The sequence below is a fragment of the Salmo trutta genome, chromosome 11 (assembly GCF_901001165.1).
Source record: "Salmo trutta chromosome 11, fSalTru1.1, whole genome shotgun sequence".
In the NCBI taxonomy this organism is placed as follows: Eukaryota; Metazoa; Chordata; class Actinopteri; order Salmoniformes; family Salmonidae; genus Salmo; species Salmo trutta.
Window position 1 is genome coordinate 4,679,840 of NC_042967.1, and position 16,308 is coordinate 4,696,147.

The 16,308-nt window shown below is 43.9% G+C and overlaps 1 protein-coding gene across 7 annotated transcripts in view; it reads left to right on the forward strand.

The window, feature by feature from the left end:
- LOC115202126 (pericentriolar material 1 protein) overlaps positions 1-16,308 on the forward strand; it is a 47,215-nt gene that overhangs the window by 21,979 nt on the left and 8,928 nt on the right. For 5 of the 7 annotated variants that reach the window (XM_029766036.1, XM_029766034.1, XM_029766038.1 and 2 more), the window contains exons 19-30: positions 1,234-1,516; positions 3,725-3,870; positions 4,450-4,685; positions 5,780-5,957; positions 6,508-6,827; positions 7,212-7,376; positions 7,569-7,625; positions 9,874-10,046; positions 10,324-10,455; positions 11,354-11,489; positions 11,654-11,806; positions 12,164-12,267. In XM_029766036.1, coding sequence (XP_029621896.1) covers positions 1,234-1,516; positions 3,725-3,870; positions 4,450-4,685; positions 5,780-5,957; positions 6,508-6,827; positions 7,212-7,376; positions 7,569-7,625; positions 9,874-10,046; positions 10,324-10,455; positions 11,354-11,489; positions 11,654-11,806; positions 12,164-12,267 — 2,083 coding nt within the window. The remainder of the gene's footprint in view (positions 1-1,233; positions 1,517-3,724; positions 3,871-4,449; positions 4,686-5,779; positions 5,958-6,507; positions 6,828-7,211; positions 7,377-7,568; positions 7,626-9,873; positions 10,047-10,323; positions 10,456-11,353; positions 11,490-11,653; positions 11,807-12,163; positions 12,268-16,308) is intronic. The other 2 variants (XM_029766040.1, XM_029766039.1) reach the window with 2 other exon arrangements.

Consider the following 16,308-nt stretch of genomic DNA (forward strand, 5'->3'; position numbering starts at 1 on the left):
GACCTGACTGTGTGGTGCAAGGACAACAACCTCTCCCTCAACGTGATCAAGACAAAGGAGATGATTGTGGACTACAGGAAAAGGAGGACCGAGTACGCCCCCATTCCCATCGACGGGGCTGCAGGTTGAGAGCTTCAAGTTCCTTTGCGTCCCCATCACCAACAAACTAACATGCTCCAAGCACACCAAGACAGTCGTGAAGATGGCATGACAAAACCTATTCCCCCTCAGGAGATTTGGCATGGGTCCTCAAATCCTTAAAAAGGTTCTACAGCTGCACCATCGAGAGCATCCTGACGAGTTGCATCACTGCCTGGTATGGCAACTGCTCGGCCTCCGACCGCAAGGCACTACAGAGGGTAGTGCAAACGGCCCAGTATATCACCGGGGCCAAGCTTCCTGCCATCCAGGACCTCTATACCAGGCTGTGTCATAGGAAGGCCCTAAAAATTGGTCAGACTCCAGCCACCTAGTCATAAACTGTTCTCTCTGCTACCGCAAGGCAAGCGGTATCGGAGCGTCAAGTCTAGGTTCAAGAGGCTTCTAAACAGCTTCTACCACCAAGCCATAAGAGTCCTGAACAGCTGCTCCCCCTTTCTACGCTGCTGCGACTCTCTTATTATCTATGCATAGTCACTTTAACTCTACCTACTTGTACATATTACCTCAACACCAGTGCCCCTGCACATTGACTCTGTACCGGTACCCCCTGTATATTGCCCCACTAGTCTTATTTACTGCTGATTTTTATTTTTATTTTTTATATTTTTTTTCTTAACTGCATTGTTGGTTAAGGGCTTGTAACTAAGTAATTTCACTGTACCTGTTGTATTCGGAGCATGTGACAAATACAATTTTATTTGCTTAATCAGTTGTAGTAGGTAGGAGGGGTTAGGGTTAACCCTAAAACAACTCCAGTCCTAGAGAGATGCTGGGTGTGCAGGCTTTTGTTCCACCCCATAGGTTTCTATTGATATATGGTTACATACGGTATTGTTCTGCCATTTACTTGGTTGGTATTTTCTTATTGTTGCATTCTCGAGAAGGAACCTGCAAGTAAGCACTTTGTTGGATGATGACCATACGTAGGCCGTTTTTATAAGACTAATAAAACTTGAATATTGGCATCATGAAAGTTCTGGGGGAAAATTGGGTCATGCATTCACAGCAGCACCCACAACTTGTTGGACACCCAATAATACAAATATATCACTCACCCCCTTCTTTCCCCAGCAACGTTCTGAAGCCGCCCCAACAATTTGCATCTGTAGCTAGTGGCCGACCCTCTCCCCGTTCTCGAGCCAAACAACAACAACAACAGTCCCAAGCCCATGGCGGCATCGGGGGTGCGAGGCGCCAGGAGAACCTGCGTTGGGCGGCTGAGCTGTCCTTCCAGGAGGGTTCTGGCACTGGGTCTGTGTTGGCATCAAACCATTGGCAGGAGCAGGTGGGCACACTACAGAGGCAGCTGGACTTCAGCACCAGCATGTGTCAGACCCTACTGCAGGACCAGCAGGTTGGTATAGCAGTTGGCACACACTTCAGTCACCTCACACCAATACATATGCTTATCTAAAACATTTGACATGGTTGAGGCGTGCCTGATTTAGCTTGTCAGGTACGAGGCAAGCTGGCATGAGGAGTTTGATTTCTATGTACCTGACAAGCTAAGCTATATCAAGGGAACCTTGCATGTCAACATTTTGGAATGTATTGATTTTAGCTTGTCTGGCATGAGGGATTTGCCCGCATTTCAGACTATTCCATTGTTTTCTTTGTACCTTCCAAGCTAAATTAAGTGCCTCAAGTATTTCAAATGTTTGGAATACGTATCAAACCATGTCTGAATTCACCAAACCGAAGGAGGTACTTGAGGTTAATTTAGCTTGCCTGACATGAGGAGTTTGTTTCCATTGTACATGACCAGCTAAGCCAAATAAAGTACACCAAGTATTTCAAATATTCGTAATATTGTGTGTTCACGCCTGGTCTGTGTCGTGACTTTACTTTCATTAATCTGTTGACTGTTATTTATCTAATCAAGTGACTGTTTAATTGTTACCCAATTTTAAATGAACTCATTAGGAATTGGGGCACCACGAGAGCGGTTCTTGAAAGAGTTACCATCTCCCGAATTAAACTCTAAGGGTCTTTTATTATCACATCCATAAACGGTCAACGTATTAATGATAACCTTGTATCATATCATCATTCTGAACAGTTGTAACCTCTTGCGTCAGCAAAAGCCCCAGCCTTACTTATGATTCAGTGCTACACATTGGTTTAATTATTTATTTACTAGCTAACTAAATGGTAACACAGGATAAACATACACACTTAATACATTAGCAAAAGGTCCCTAGTGGATTGACATAATATGGCGGCTTGTTACAATGGGAAGGGGGACATAATACTTTGGTATGTTTAGAAACTACTCTCACAGTAATCATATACTTTGCACACTAACCGCCACCCGTTTGGTATAAGAAGTCATCATGAATGTATTTACGTGTAATTGTCTTGGTTCATCATGAACACATGCTTTGTTTGTAAATTGTTGGAGTGTACCTCTGGCTCTCCGTAAGTAAACAAAACAAGAAAATGGTGCCGTCTGTTTTGCTTAATATTGGGAATTTAAGTATATTTTAGCAATTCCATTTACTTTTGATACTTAAGTATATTTTAAACCAAATACTTTTACTCAAGTAGTATTTACTGGGTGACTTTTACTTGAGTAATTTTCTTTTAAGGTATCCTTACTTTTACTCAAGTATGACAATTGGGTACTCTTTCCACCACTGATGCATTTCAAGTTACAGTATTTACATTTACATTTACGTCATTTAGCAGATGCTCTTATCCAGAGCTCCTTTACAAAAAAAAATATGACATCACAAAATAACAACCAAATTAGTGTTCTTTTAGGTCACATCTGCCCATTCCCTACGTTGTATGTTAGAAATATTGTTCCAGTATTTGCTTTAGAATGTGTTAGCGTTTCAGTGGGAAATGTCTGTGTAGACAAAGGCACATTACTGTGTGAACATTGGAGAGGGATGTTCTCTCCTTGATTTACTATCCCCACCAGCTCCCTTCTCTCCCCTCTGTATGTGAGAGGGGGTCCGGCTGAAGTTATTTATTGCAAAGCTTATCTGACCTATTTGGAGTCAGGACATCTGTTTCACCCAACCTACAGTAAAGGTAGCAGCAACCTAAGGCTTTAGGCACCGCCAAATAATGTTTGGCATTTCTGCTCGCTTTCCTTTCTGTTAAATGTCTATTACATTTCACTAAGGTCGATAAAGTAAGTTAATAAAGAAAATGTATTACTCACGCCAGTCTTGTGTTAGAGGTGCCTAAAATGGATTTTCTCCACGTTGTCATTGATATAGCATGGTGGCGGTGACACTTAACCTATAGGGCATGGTGTTGAATTTGAATTTATCCAGCGTGCGTCGTCCTGATGGAAATGCAAACGCTGCTATTCCTTTTATACAAATCAGCCGTTGGCTTGAGATCCTATTTGACTGGATGTCAGAACCTGTATGGGGAAACCAGTTGACAGACGGGTTCATGAATACCATTTTGTTCCCCTCCTTCTTTCTATCTCTTTCAAACTTTCTTTCTCTCTCCACACACACACACACACACACACACACTTTCTACATCTCTTCTTCTCACTCATCTACCCGTTTTCCTTGTCCCTACCCGTTCTCCCCTCCAGACGTTGTCCTACATGCTCCAGACCCTGCTGACAGGACCATACAACGCGCTGCCCAACAACCTGTCCTCCCCCCAGGTCCACCTGGTCATGCACCAGCTCAGCCAGTGTTACACACAGCTGGCCTGGCAGCAGAACAACGCCGAAAGGTAGACCGAACACACAAAAAAATCAACTAGAAATATGGATTCTATTGGTTTATTTACATTTTTGTCATTTAGCAGATGCTCTTATCAAGAGTAACTTACAGTATGTAAGTGTGTGCATACTTTTTCGTACTGGTCCAACCATGGGAATCGAACCCACAATTCTGGCGTTGCAAGCACCATGCTCTACCACCTAAGCCACACGGGCCCCATTTGACACAGATATTGTACAACAAACATTGCACCATATTTTAGCTATATACTGTAGCTAATTCTCATCTGAAGTCCCCAGATACTTTACTAATATGTTAATGTCACTGGCTCAATGTACTGCATGAGGGAAATGATCAGTGTCTGTTTTCCAGACCTTACAATTCAGTTGAACATTTATTCATTGCAGCTTTCGTTTGTTAGGTGCACACGCATGTCATGTCTACATTAGTTTATAGCTCTAAGTGCATAGCCAATCATGGTTTAATGACTATGCAGTATATGTGAACATGACATCAGGTTTAAACATGACTTGTGAATACAAGAATGTGGTTAGATTTTAACACTTGACTTGCCTGTGTTTGTCCCCAGACTGAAACTGGTGCTGAGCGACCTGCTTCGTCGTCAACAGCAGCAGCAGCCGCCCTCCTCATCGTCAGGTCAGCAGGCCCAGAACCAGGGCTCCACGTCCCGGGACTCCGGCAGTGCCTGTCCCCCCTTCTCCCCCACCAGTCTCTTTCTCCCCTTCATCTCCTCCATGCCCCCCTCTGTCAACCAGGCCCTCCACCTGCCTCCCGGCCTGGCCGGCTTCTCACCCCTCTCCTCCGGTAGGCCTTCCAACACCCTTTTATACATACATCTTCCATCCATTGTTTTTCGATCCTTCCTCGTTGATGTTATGACATATCTGTTTTGTATGAGTGAAAATTCTCAAAGGAATGAGAATGTACACAGTGTATACCAAACATTAGGAACAGCCTCAATTTGTCAGGGCATTGACTCTATAAGTTGTCAAGCGTTCCACAGGGATGCTGGCGCCCATGTCAACTCCAATGCGTCCCACAGTTGTGTCAAGTTGGCTGAGTGTCCTTTTTGGTGGTGGACCATTTTTGATACACACGGGAAACTGTTGAGCGTGAAAAACCCATTAGCGTTGCACTTCTTGACACAAACTGGTGTGCTTGGCACCTACTACCATTCGCCGTTCAAAGGCACTTAAATTCTTGCCCATTCACCCTCTGAATGGCACACATACAAAATCCATGTCTCAAGGCTTAAAAATCCTTTAACCTGTCTCCTTAAAGCTTTCACCTGATCAGTCTGTCATGGAAAGAGCAGGTGTTCATAATGCTTTGTATAGTTAGTGTTCAAATACAGTCTCTTTCAGGGACTGGGTGTGCAAAAATGTATCAATTGCTTTTGTAATAATGTCATAGAAGGCACTCTTCTTTAAATACTCGTCACCTTGACCCAGTTCAATTCAGAGGTTAGCTTTTAGAAATTGAGAAGCTATTGCACATATGAGTGTTATTGAAGAATAGAGGGCATACTGGAATAGTAGGAAAAATTCCTGATTTGATATGTTTGTAACCAAGTGTTTTCCAGATTACAATATATGCAGGTTGATGTTTATTGTCATCAGTCTTGTCCTGGAGGCAGAACTGAACGATTTCCCCTTAAATAAGCCAGTCAAAATTGTCTCTTGTAATAATTAATACAATTTAAAAGCTTTTTAGTCTTAGTTTAAGATTAGGGTTAGTAAGTAGGGTTGGGTTTAAAATCTGATTTTATTACTTTGTGGCTGTGCCAGCTAGTGACCACGCTGCAGATTTGCCTCCAGAACCAGATTCATGATGGAAAAACTGCTAACCTACACAATATACCTCTGTCTGCTCACTTCATTTCTTTCTCTCCTCCACAGGGTTTAACTTCAACCCCCTGTTCCCTTCTGCTATGGGGGAGTTCCCTCAGAGTGCTGGTGGCCAAGTCAGCCCAGACAACCAACAGCAGCAGCTGGATCCCAACACCTCAGTCAAGACAGAGTACTTGAGCTTCCCCCCGCCCCTACAATGCTCCCCATTCAACACTGTAGACAAAAGGTGTGTGTGTTAGTGATTGATTGGCGAAAAAAAATCAAATAGTTGCATATCGTGATATTTTTGGATGATATTATTACTGATGTTTGACTCCCAAGTATCGATTTGTAAAATCGATGTAGGCAGCGTTAGCTAGCGCTAGTTGGTTGTACCTGTGCCAAAACTCCAGTATTTATTTATCCTATAGCATGTTCTCCATCTTTTTTAAATAGTGAGCCAACATGCTTTCAGTACTTCCATTTTCCTGACTGATCAAAACTAGTTTTCTCTTGTCCCTCTACAGCAGACATATAGTGAGCAATATGTTTGGAACATCAAATCGCAATACAATCTGTGTCAAATCGTAATACATATAGAATCGCAATACATATCGTATTGGCACCTAAGTATCGTGATAATATTGTATCGTGATGTCCCTTGCCTTTCCCAGGCCTGTGTGTGTGTGTGTGCAAAGAATGAAAGGCATACTTCATTGCTACTTAGTTCTATCTTACTCACATTTTTTTCCTTCATTAGTCCAACTGTCTTTCTCTGTCTGTATCCATCCCACCAGGCCCCGGAGGCAGAATGAAGGAACCGGCAGTCGTGGCCATGAATCTGGCTGGCTCAACGTCTCCCAGCCTCCAGCTCCTATCACCGAATCCCCCTCCCCTCTACCCCATAGAGGGGCTAACAACACCCGGCCCCAGGCCTTCGACCAGGCCTCCCAGGAGAGCTTCAGCAGCATGCCGGACCCGGCTGACCCCACCATCGTCACCAAGGCCTTCAGGGCAGGACGTAAGGCCTCTGCCCAGGCAAGCCTGGCCTCCCGCGACAAGACGCCCAACTCCAAGAGGAGGACCCGGCTGGCCAAGGGACACCACAAGAACACTGGTACGGGGACATGGGATACTGTGTAGGGACCTGTAATGATTTATATTGACTGCTTTTTCTCTAGAACTTGACATTTCGTTCCTTTCCGGCAGCTCAGTTAGGATGGCCAGGAAGTAACTCACACTGACCACCACGACTGTGTAGCACCTGCCTGTTGATATATTTACAACATAATACTAGAGATTTGAAGACCTCAATATTTCAGAGACAGAACTGAAACAGTATTGCTCAAGGCGACTTGGTCAACACTATCTATGCAAAAGACGAATGCACAAATAGGGTATTTTTTTAAACATATGTGTGTAAATGTTTCTTTTTGCATATCTAACACTTTCTCCCCTCTTTGTTTTGTGTGTTTCACTTTCCTTGCTTGTGTATCTCCAGGAGTGGAGAGTGACAGCGTGTCCAGCACGGCCAACTTTGTCCAGGAGAGGGTGCCGCAGCCCCATCGCCAGAGGGACCAGAACCAGAGCCTGCTAGACAAACTGACCCAGGAGAAACTGGACACCAAGACCAAGACGGGCAACAAGCCCAACGACCTCTCCTCCGGTACAAAACCTTGACCAGATCACACCACACCTTGTCCACTCACATCTTCAGTTTCATTATTATTGTTATTTGAGTTTAATCTTGGTTTAATTGTTTTTATGTCCTCACATTTTTGTAACGTGACCACATTTTACTTTTTGTTTATTTATTTTTGGTTTATTTATGTCGTTACTTTTTTGATTTTCCTCACAGCCTATGCTTGGAGAACACCTTTCCTCTCTAACAGAATTGCATGCACTGAAGCGCCAGGTAAACTCACCCCTAGCACACAGCTACAGTGGGGGGAAAAAGTATTTGATCCCCTGCTGATTTTGTACGTTTGCCCACTGACAAAGAAAGGATCAGTCTATAATTTTAATGGTAGGTTTATTTGAACAGTGAGAGACAGAATAACAACAAAAATATCCAGAAAAATGCATGTCAAAAATGTTATGAATTGATTTGCATTTTAATGAGGGAAATAAGTATTTGACCCCCTCTCAATCAGAAAGATTTCTGGCTCCCAGGTGTCTTTTATACAGGTAATGAGCTGAGATTAGGAGCACACTCTTAAAGGGAGTGCTCCTAACCGCAGCTTGTTACCTGTAAAAAAGACACCTGTCCACAGAAGCAATCAATCAACCAGATTCCAAACTCTCCACCATGGCCAAGACCAAAGAGCTCTCCAAGGATGTCAGGGACAAGATTGTAGACCTGCACAAGGCTGGAATGGGCTACAAGACCATCGCCAAGCAGCTTGGTCAGAAGGTGACAACATTTGGTGCGATTATTCGCAAATGGAAGAAACACAAAAGAACTGTCGATCTCCCTCGGCCTGGGGCTCCATGCAAGATCTCACCTCGTGGAGTTGCAATGATCATGAGAACGGTGAGGAATCAGCCCAGATCTACACGGGAGGATCTTGTCAATGATCTCAAGGCAGCTGGGACCATAGTCACCAAGAAAACAATTGGTACCACACTACGCCGTGAAGGACTGAAATCCTGCAGCGCCAGCAAGGTCCCCCAACTCAAGAATACATATACATGCCCGTCTGAAGTTTGCCAATGAACATCTGAATGACTCGGAGGACAACTGGTGAAAGTGTTGTGGTCAGATGAGACCAAAATGGAGCTCTTTGACATCAACTCAACTCACCGTGTTTGAAGGAGGAGGAATGCTGCCTATGACCCCAAGAACACCATCTCCACCGTCAAACATGGAGGTGGAAACATTATGCTTTGGGGGTGTTTTTCTGCTAAGGGGACAGGACAACTTCACCGCATCAAAGGGACGATGGACGGGGCCATGTACCGTCAAATCTTGGGTCAGAACCTCCTTCCCTCAGCCAGGGCATTGAAAATGGGTCGTGGATGGGTATTCCAGTATGACAATGACCCAAAACACACGGCCAAGGTAACAAAGGAGTGGCTCAAGAAGAAGCACTTTAAGGTCCTGGAGTGGCCTAGTCAGTCTCCAGACCTTAATCCCATAGAAAATCTGTGGAGGGAGCTGAAGGTTCGAGTTGCCAAACGTCAGCCTCGAAACCTTAATGACTTGGAGAAGATCTGCAAAGAGGAGTGGGACAAAATCCCTCCTGAGATGTGTGCAAACCTGGTGGCCAACTACAAGAAACGTCTGACCTCTGTGATTGCCAACAAGTGTTTTGCCACCAAGTACTAAGTCATGTTTTGCAGAGGGGTCAAATACTTATTTCCCTCATTAAAATGCAAATCATTTTATAACATTTTTGACACTTTTTTTTTTCTGGATTTTTTTGTTATTCTGTCTCTCACTGTTCAAATAAACCTACTATTAAAATTAAAGTCTGATCATTTCTTTGTAAGTGGGCAAACGTACAAAATCAGCAGGGGATCAAATACTTTTTTCCCCCACTGTAAGCACCAGCTAACACTGATTGTCATTGATTTGAACTTTTGTGTAATATCGGTCATCCAAGCACCTCATGCATGTAATACAGTTAAACTTTTAACGGACTCAAACAAGATCCCAACCTTAGTGTAACCTTGGAGTCTCTCGGTTGATCTAATGGACTTAGCTAACAATTGAAAGGGGGATACCTAGTCCGTTGTCCAACTGAATGTATTCAACTTAAATGTGTCTTCCGCATTTACCCCAACCCCTCTGAATCAGTAATATGCTGGCATTTTAATTGGCTTTAAAAAAACATTTTTTTAAATGCAATTGCTTTTTCTTTTACATTTAGGAATGTGTTGGATTGTACAGTATCATTGCCTTCGATACATTACTCTTAGAGAACTACTAGGTGTGCAGGCTTTTCCTCCAACTCTACTCTTAACACATCTGATTCAGCCAATCAAGGTCCTGATGAAGGTATGTTTCAGCAGAGCTGGAGCCAAAGACTACACCGCCACCTGTGCAATACTGGATGGATGGATATATATAATATATCCCCAATAGACTGCCACATATGACTGCTTCTTATACTTGCAACAACATCTTCTCGAGTGTCTGTCTTGTGTTTTAACACCTCCAGATGCCAGCAGTGACTTCTCCCTGTTCGAGGCCCTGAGGGAGACCATCTACTCGGAGGTGGCCACGCTCATCTCCCAGAACGAGTCGCGGCCCCACTTCCTCATCGAGCTCTTCCACGAGCTGCAGCTGCTCAACACTGACTACCTGCGCCAGAGGGCACTCTACACCCTAGAGGTAAACACTTACGAATGAGGATTTAGTGCTGATCATAGACCAGCACTCCTATTCTGAGACTATAAATAGTATTTCATACAATCCATGGGTAAACCTCATAGTAATGGATACAAGCCACAAGGAGCTACTGATAAAGACCTGAGGTGTCGAAATATTGATAAATCACGTAGGAGCATAGAATGCAGTGTTTCTTCTAAATGTACAGCTCATGCTTTAACGTTCTTCCTTGCTGTTGGATTCTCATGTTTAACCACGTCTTTTTGCTGTTGACCTCCAGGACATAGTGACCAGGCACCTGACGGAGAAGAGTGCGGCCGAGGACCAGGCCTCCACCCTGGGCCCTGTTGCCTGGGCAGCCGGCTCCCAGTCGGAGCTCACCCCCAGCGAGAGCCTGGCCACCAGCGACGGGGTGAGACAGACGGATTTACACACACACACACCTGCCTCCTCATTATATCACTTGCCTGTCATATCTCCCACTCCCTCTTTTCTCTTCTCAAGCTTTCCCTGCCTCATTAAATCACTTGCCTGTCATATCTCCCACTCCCTCTTTTCTCTTCTCAAGCTTTCCCTATCTCTCGCTCTTTTCTCTAGCTCTTGCCAATGTCTCATTCCTGACACCTCTCACTTTCTCTCAACATCTCTCGCTCTTTCCAGCCATCCATCTTAAACACTGTCCATCTATTTTTATTTCACTCTCATCCATCTTAAACACTCCGTCCATCTCTTTTTCTCTCTCTACCTACCTCCTTTGTTCTCCACCCCCCCACCCCCCTCGTCTTTGAAATCGAGTGCTCCAGTTGTCAGTAAGGCTGTGCCTTGAGGCCTATCCGTCAGTCTGAGTGAAGCGTTGCGGTTGCTGCCTGCCGGACAGATTAGGTGTGTGGCTGTGCAGGTCTTTGTTCTAGCCCATATCCCCGGATGTTTCGCTAAATTATAACAATCCCTTTTGTCTTTGTAAATCACTCTTTTGTTCCCCAGTGATGGATGAGATGCCCGATTCCCCATGTTTGGAGAAAAGGATACAAGGGCAGATGCGCTGCCCATTGTTTTTAGTCTATTGCATCCCTCACTAATTTCACGAGATAGAATGGATGCAAAATCGGTCAAGGGAGTTTAGCAGAGCGGTCTCTGCAATGAATCAATGTTTTTTTTTTTGTTCTCCCCCCTCTCTTCCTCATTCGGACAATGAAGGATGAATGGGTTCTCGTTTAGGATTGAAAAAAAACAATTTTCTCTCTAAATTGTGTTTGTTATCCCCCATGGGTGAGTGGTGTGTGACTGAATTCCCTTTTTACCTCTCTCAGGATGTGTCGGAGAAGAACATCCGGATCATCAAGCATCACGTCCCAATTAAGAGGCGGAACGACGCAGAATCGGTAGACAACGAGAGCACCCTGTCCACCACCTCCAACCTGGAGCCGTTCGCTAACGACGACTTAGGTAAAAAGAAATACATGCTCTAAAATACAGCATATTAGGTTAAATAACTTCAGCTTGTGGCCAGTTGAGTTTATCCCGCATTGCTCTTCTAATATCCTTATCTTGTGTTCTCTTGCGCTCTCTCTCCCTCCCCTCTCCTGCCACTTGCTATGCTGTACTGCCAGGTAACACAGTGATCCACTTAGACAAGGCTCTAGCCAGGATGAGGGAGTACGAGCGCATGAAGCTCAAGGCTGAGTTTAGCCCCAACACCACCGCTGCTACTGCCTCTGAGGCCTCTGCTAACTCTTCTGCTAGTGCTGCTCAGCTGCTGGAAGGTACACATCTCTCTCTCTCGACTTCTCTCTGTTCTACAGCTCTCTATCTCTGGTAGAAATTCGTAACGCTTGCTCCCCAAAGCCATGTGCTTCGTCCCACTCTCCGGTGTTGCGGTCGGCGGGTGTGAACACTCCCACACATGTTTCCAAATGCAAAGCACTTTGGCTGTCTGCGGTCTCATGTAGAGTCCTTGATGTGTGCAGTCGCGCCCTCACACACTTAGTAAAGACAAATGGGATGTGGCAATGGTGTGCTGAGCTGTTTCGATTTCTCTTGGTGCCAGCTTACAAAACACAGACCTCAGATGGGAGATAATGTGTGTGTGTGTTTGTGTGTGTGTGTGTGTGTGTGTAAAGGTGCGGGAGTCTGGTCAGGTGATGTCCACTGTCCCCAGATCGACACCCAGCAGCTGGACAGACAGATTAAGGCCATAATGACTGAAGTCATCCCCTTCCTCAAGGTAGGAACCCAGGACCCACCTCAATACTCTATAGTGGTCTCCCTTTTGTCTCCTGTCCTTCATTTATACTAGGGGTGGTCAATCCTCATCCTGGAAAGCTACTGGTCTGGATGTGCCCAAGCCTTGCTCAGATAATCCCTACCATTGTGTAGCAGAGTTGTCATAATGCTTCAGCGAATGTACATTATCCAAGGGGCGTTGGCAGACACAATGCAAGTAACTTAATGTGTCCCTCTAATTGCCTTGAATGCCTCTGTTGATCCTACAGCTATTGTAGGCAGAAATCATGTACCTATGAAGCAGTTATACTGTTAGCACTGAGACGGTGTGCCCTAGTAGGAAGTCCACTGTGTGCAGCTCACCCTGCACTATCAGCTCAAACATAAATAACATGAGCATGTCTACTTATGCTAAGCTTCCCATTAAAGCAATGAAAACAATCAAGCATCCCAGAAAAGTTATAAAAATAGCCCACATATGTAGCCTAAGAAACAATATTCTATCTCTGAAACACACTTTGATACAGTGGTAGCAATACATGGCTATAACATCTACAGAAATGCCAATGATGGAGGTGTTGCAGTTTTATATTCAGAACCACATACCTGTAAAGCTTTGAGGATCTCATGTTAAATACTGTTGACGTAATATGGCTACAGGTTCATCTGCCTCACCTAAAGCCCATTCTTGTGGGAAGCTGCTATAGACCACCAAGTGCTGACAGTCCGTATCTGGATAATATGTATGATAATATATGTGATCTCAACAGAGAGGTATACTTTGTGGGTGATTTTTAAATATTGACTTTCATCAAGCTGCCTACTCAAGAAAAAGTTTCAAACTAACCCGTGCCTGCAACCTGGTTTAGGTTATCAGTCAACCTACCAGGGTAGTTACAAACAGCACCGGAATAAAATCATCAACATGTATTGATCACATCTTCACTAATGCTGCAGGAATTTACTTTAAAGCAATATCCAAATCCATAGGATGTAGTGATCACAATATAATAGCCATATCTAGGAAAACCAAAGTTCCAAAGACTGGGCCTAATAGTGTATGAGGTCAAACAAGACGTATTGTAGTGATTCCTATGTTGATGTAAAGAATATTTGTGGTTTGTAATGAGGAGCAACCAGACGCTGCGCTTGACACATTTATGAAATTGCTTATTCCAGTTACGAAGAAGCATGCACCCATTTTTAAGAAATTAAATAAAAACTGTTAAATCCCCTTGGATTGAGGAATTGAAAAACGGTATGGTTGAGAGGGATGAGGCAAAAGGAATGGCAAGTCTGGCTGCACAGCCGATTGACCAACTTAGTGAAAATGGAGAAATCATGTGACTAAACTGAGTAAAAAGAAGAAACTAATATGAAACAAAGATGAATGATAGTAATAAGCTTTGGAGCACCTTAAATGAAATGTTGGGCAAAAAGGCAAACTCTGCTCCATTCATTGAATCAGATGGCTGGCTCATTCTTCACAAAACCCACTGATATTGCCAATGACGTTTTCATTGGCAAGATTAGCCAATTTAGGAATGACGTGCCAGCAACAAACGCTGACACTACACATTCAAGTATAACTGATTTAAATTAGGAAAGACAAGCACTGTAATTTTGAATTCCATAAAGTGAGTGTGGAAGAAGTGAAAAAATGATTGTCTATCAACAATGACAAGCCACCAGGGTCTGACAACTTGGAAAATGACTGAGGATAATAGCAGATGATATTCCCACTCCTATTTGCCATATTTTTTTTCACCGTTTTATTTAACCAGGTAGGCCAGTTGAGAACAAGTTCTCATTTACAACTGCGACTTGGCCAAGATAAAGCAAAGCAGTGTGACAGACAACACAGAGTTACACATGGAATAAACAATAAACAAGCCAATAACACAATAAACAAGTCAATGACACAGTAGAAAAACAGAAAGTCTATATACAGTGTTTGCAAAAGGCGTGAGGAGGTAGGCAATAAATAGGCCATAGTAGCGAAGAATTACAATGGCAGATTAACACTGGAGTGATAAATGGGCAGATGATGATGTGCAAGTAGAGATACTGGTGTGCAAAAGAGCAGAAAAGTAAATAAAAACACGGAAAGAGTGTTTTATGGCATTGACGCTCATTTGGAGGTTTGTTAAAACACAGTGTCCAAAGAAAGGCCAGAAGTATACTGAATGGTGTCGTCTGCATAGAGGTGGATCAGAGAATCACCAGCAGCAAGAGCGACATCATTGATATATACAGAGAAAAGAGTCGGCCCGAGAATTGAACCCTATGGCACCCCCATAGAGACTGCCAGAGGTCCAGACAACAGGCCCTCCGATTTGACACACTGAACTCTGAGAAGTAGTTGGTGAACCAGGCGAGGCAGTCATTTGAGAAACAAAGGCTATTGAGTCTGCCGATAAGAATGCAGTGATTGACAGAGTCGAAAGCCTTATCAGGTCGAGGAAGACGGCTGCACAATAATGTCTTTTATCGATGGCGATTATGATATCGTTTAGGACCTTGACCAGTTCGGAAACCAGATTGCATCTTCAATTTTAAGCCTACTAGAAAGTGTATGCCCTCAGGCCTGGAGGGAAGCAAAAGTCTTTCCGCTACTCAAGAAAAGTAAAGCCCCCTTTACTGGCTCAAATAGCCGACCAATCAGCCTGTTACCAACCCTTAGTAAACAAATTGACAGGACTTTCAGCACGCTTATAGGGAAGGACATTCAACAAGCATGGCACTTACACAAATGACTGATTGGCTGAGAGAAATGTATGATAAAAAGATTGTGGGAGCTGTCTTGTTAGACTTCAGTGCAGCTTTTGACATTATCGACATTACAGCGGTAGGCCTGATTACCAACAACGAGACGGCCTACAGGGAGGAGGTGAGGGCCCTTGGAGTGTGGTGTCAGGAAAATAACCTCTCACTCAACGTCAACAAAACAAAGGAGATGATGGTGGACTTCAGGAAACAGCCGAGGGAGCACCCCCCCCCATCCACATGGAAAGTTTTAAGTTCATCGGCGTACACATCACGGACAAACTGAAATGGTCCACCCACACAGACAGCGTGGTGAAGAAGGCGCAACAGCACCTCTTCAACCTCAGGAGGCTGAAGAAATTTGGCTTGTCATCTAAAACACTCACAAACCTTTACAGATGCACAATCGAGAATCGAGAGTATCCTGTCGGGCTGTATCACTGGTGCGGTTGAGGGCAGTGCAATTGCCGTAAGGCTCTACAGAGGGTAGTGTGGTCTACCCAACGCATCACCGGGGGCAAACTACCTGCCCTCCAGGACACCTACAGCACCCGATGTCACAGGAAGGTCAAAAACATCAAGGACAACAACCACCCGAGCCCACTGCCTGTTCACCCCGCTAATATCTAGAAGGTGAGGTCAGTACAGATGCATCAAAGTTGGGACCGAGAGACTGAAAAACAGCTTCTATCTCAAGGCCATCAGACTGTTAAACAGCCGTCACTAACATAGAGGCTGCTGCCAACATACAGACTCAAATCTCTGGCCACTTAAATAAATGGACTTAATAAAGGTATCACTAGTCACTTTAAATAATGCCACTTTAATAATGTTTACATATCCTACGTTACTCATGTCATATGTATATACTGTATTCTGTTTATATATATATGTACATATTATATTCATCCCTTTACATTTGTGTGTATAAGGTAGTTGTGAATTTGTTACAGTACAGTCATGGCCAAAAGTTTTGAGAATGGCACAAATATTAATTTCCACAAAGTTTGCTGTTTCTGTGTCTTTAGATATTTTTGTCAGATGTTACTATGGAATACTGAAGTATAATTACAAGCATTTCATAAGTGTCAAAGGCTTTTATTGACAATTACATGAAGTTGATGCAAAGAGTCAGTGTTGACCCTTCTTTTTCAAGACCTCTGCAATCCACCCTGGCATGCTGTCAATTAACTTCTGGGCCACATCCTGACTGATGGCAGCCCATTCTTGCATAATCAATGCTTGGAGTTTGTCAGAATTTGTGGGGTTTTGTTTG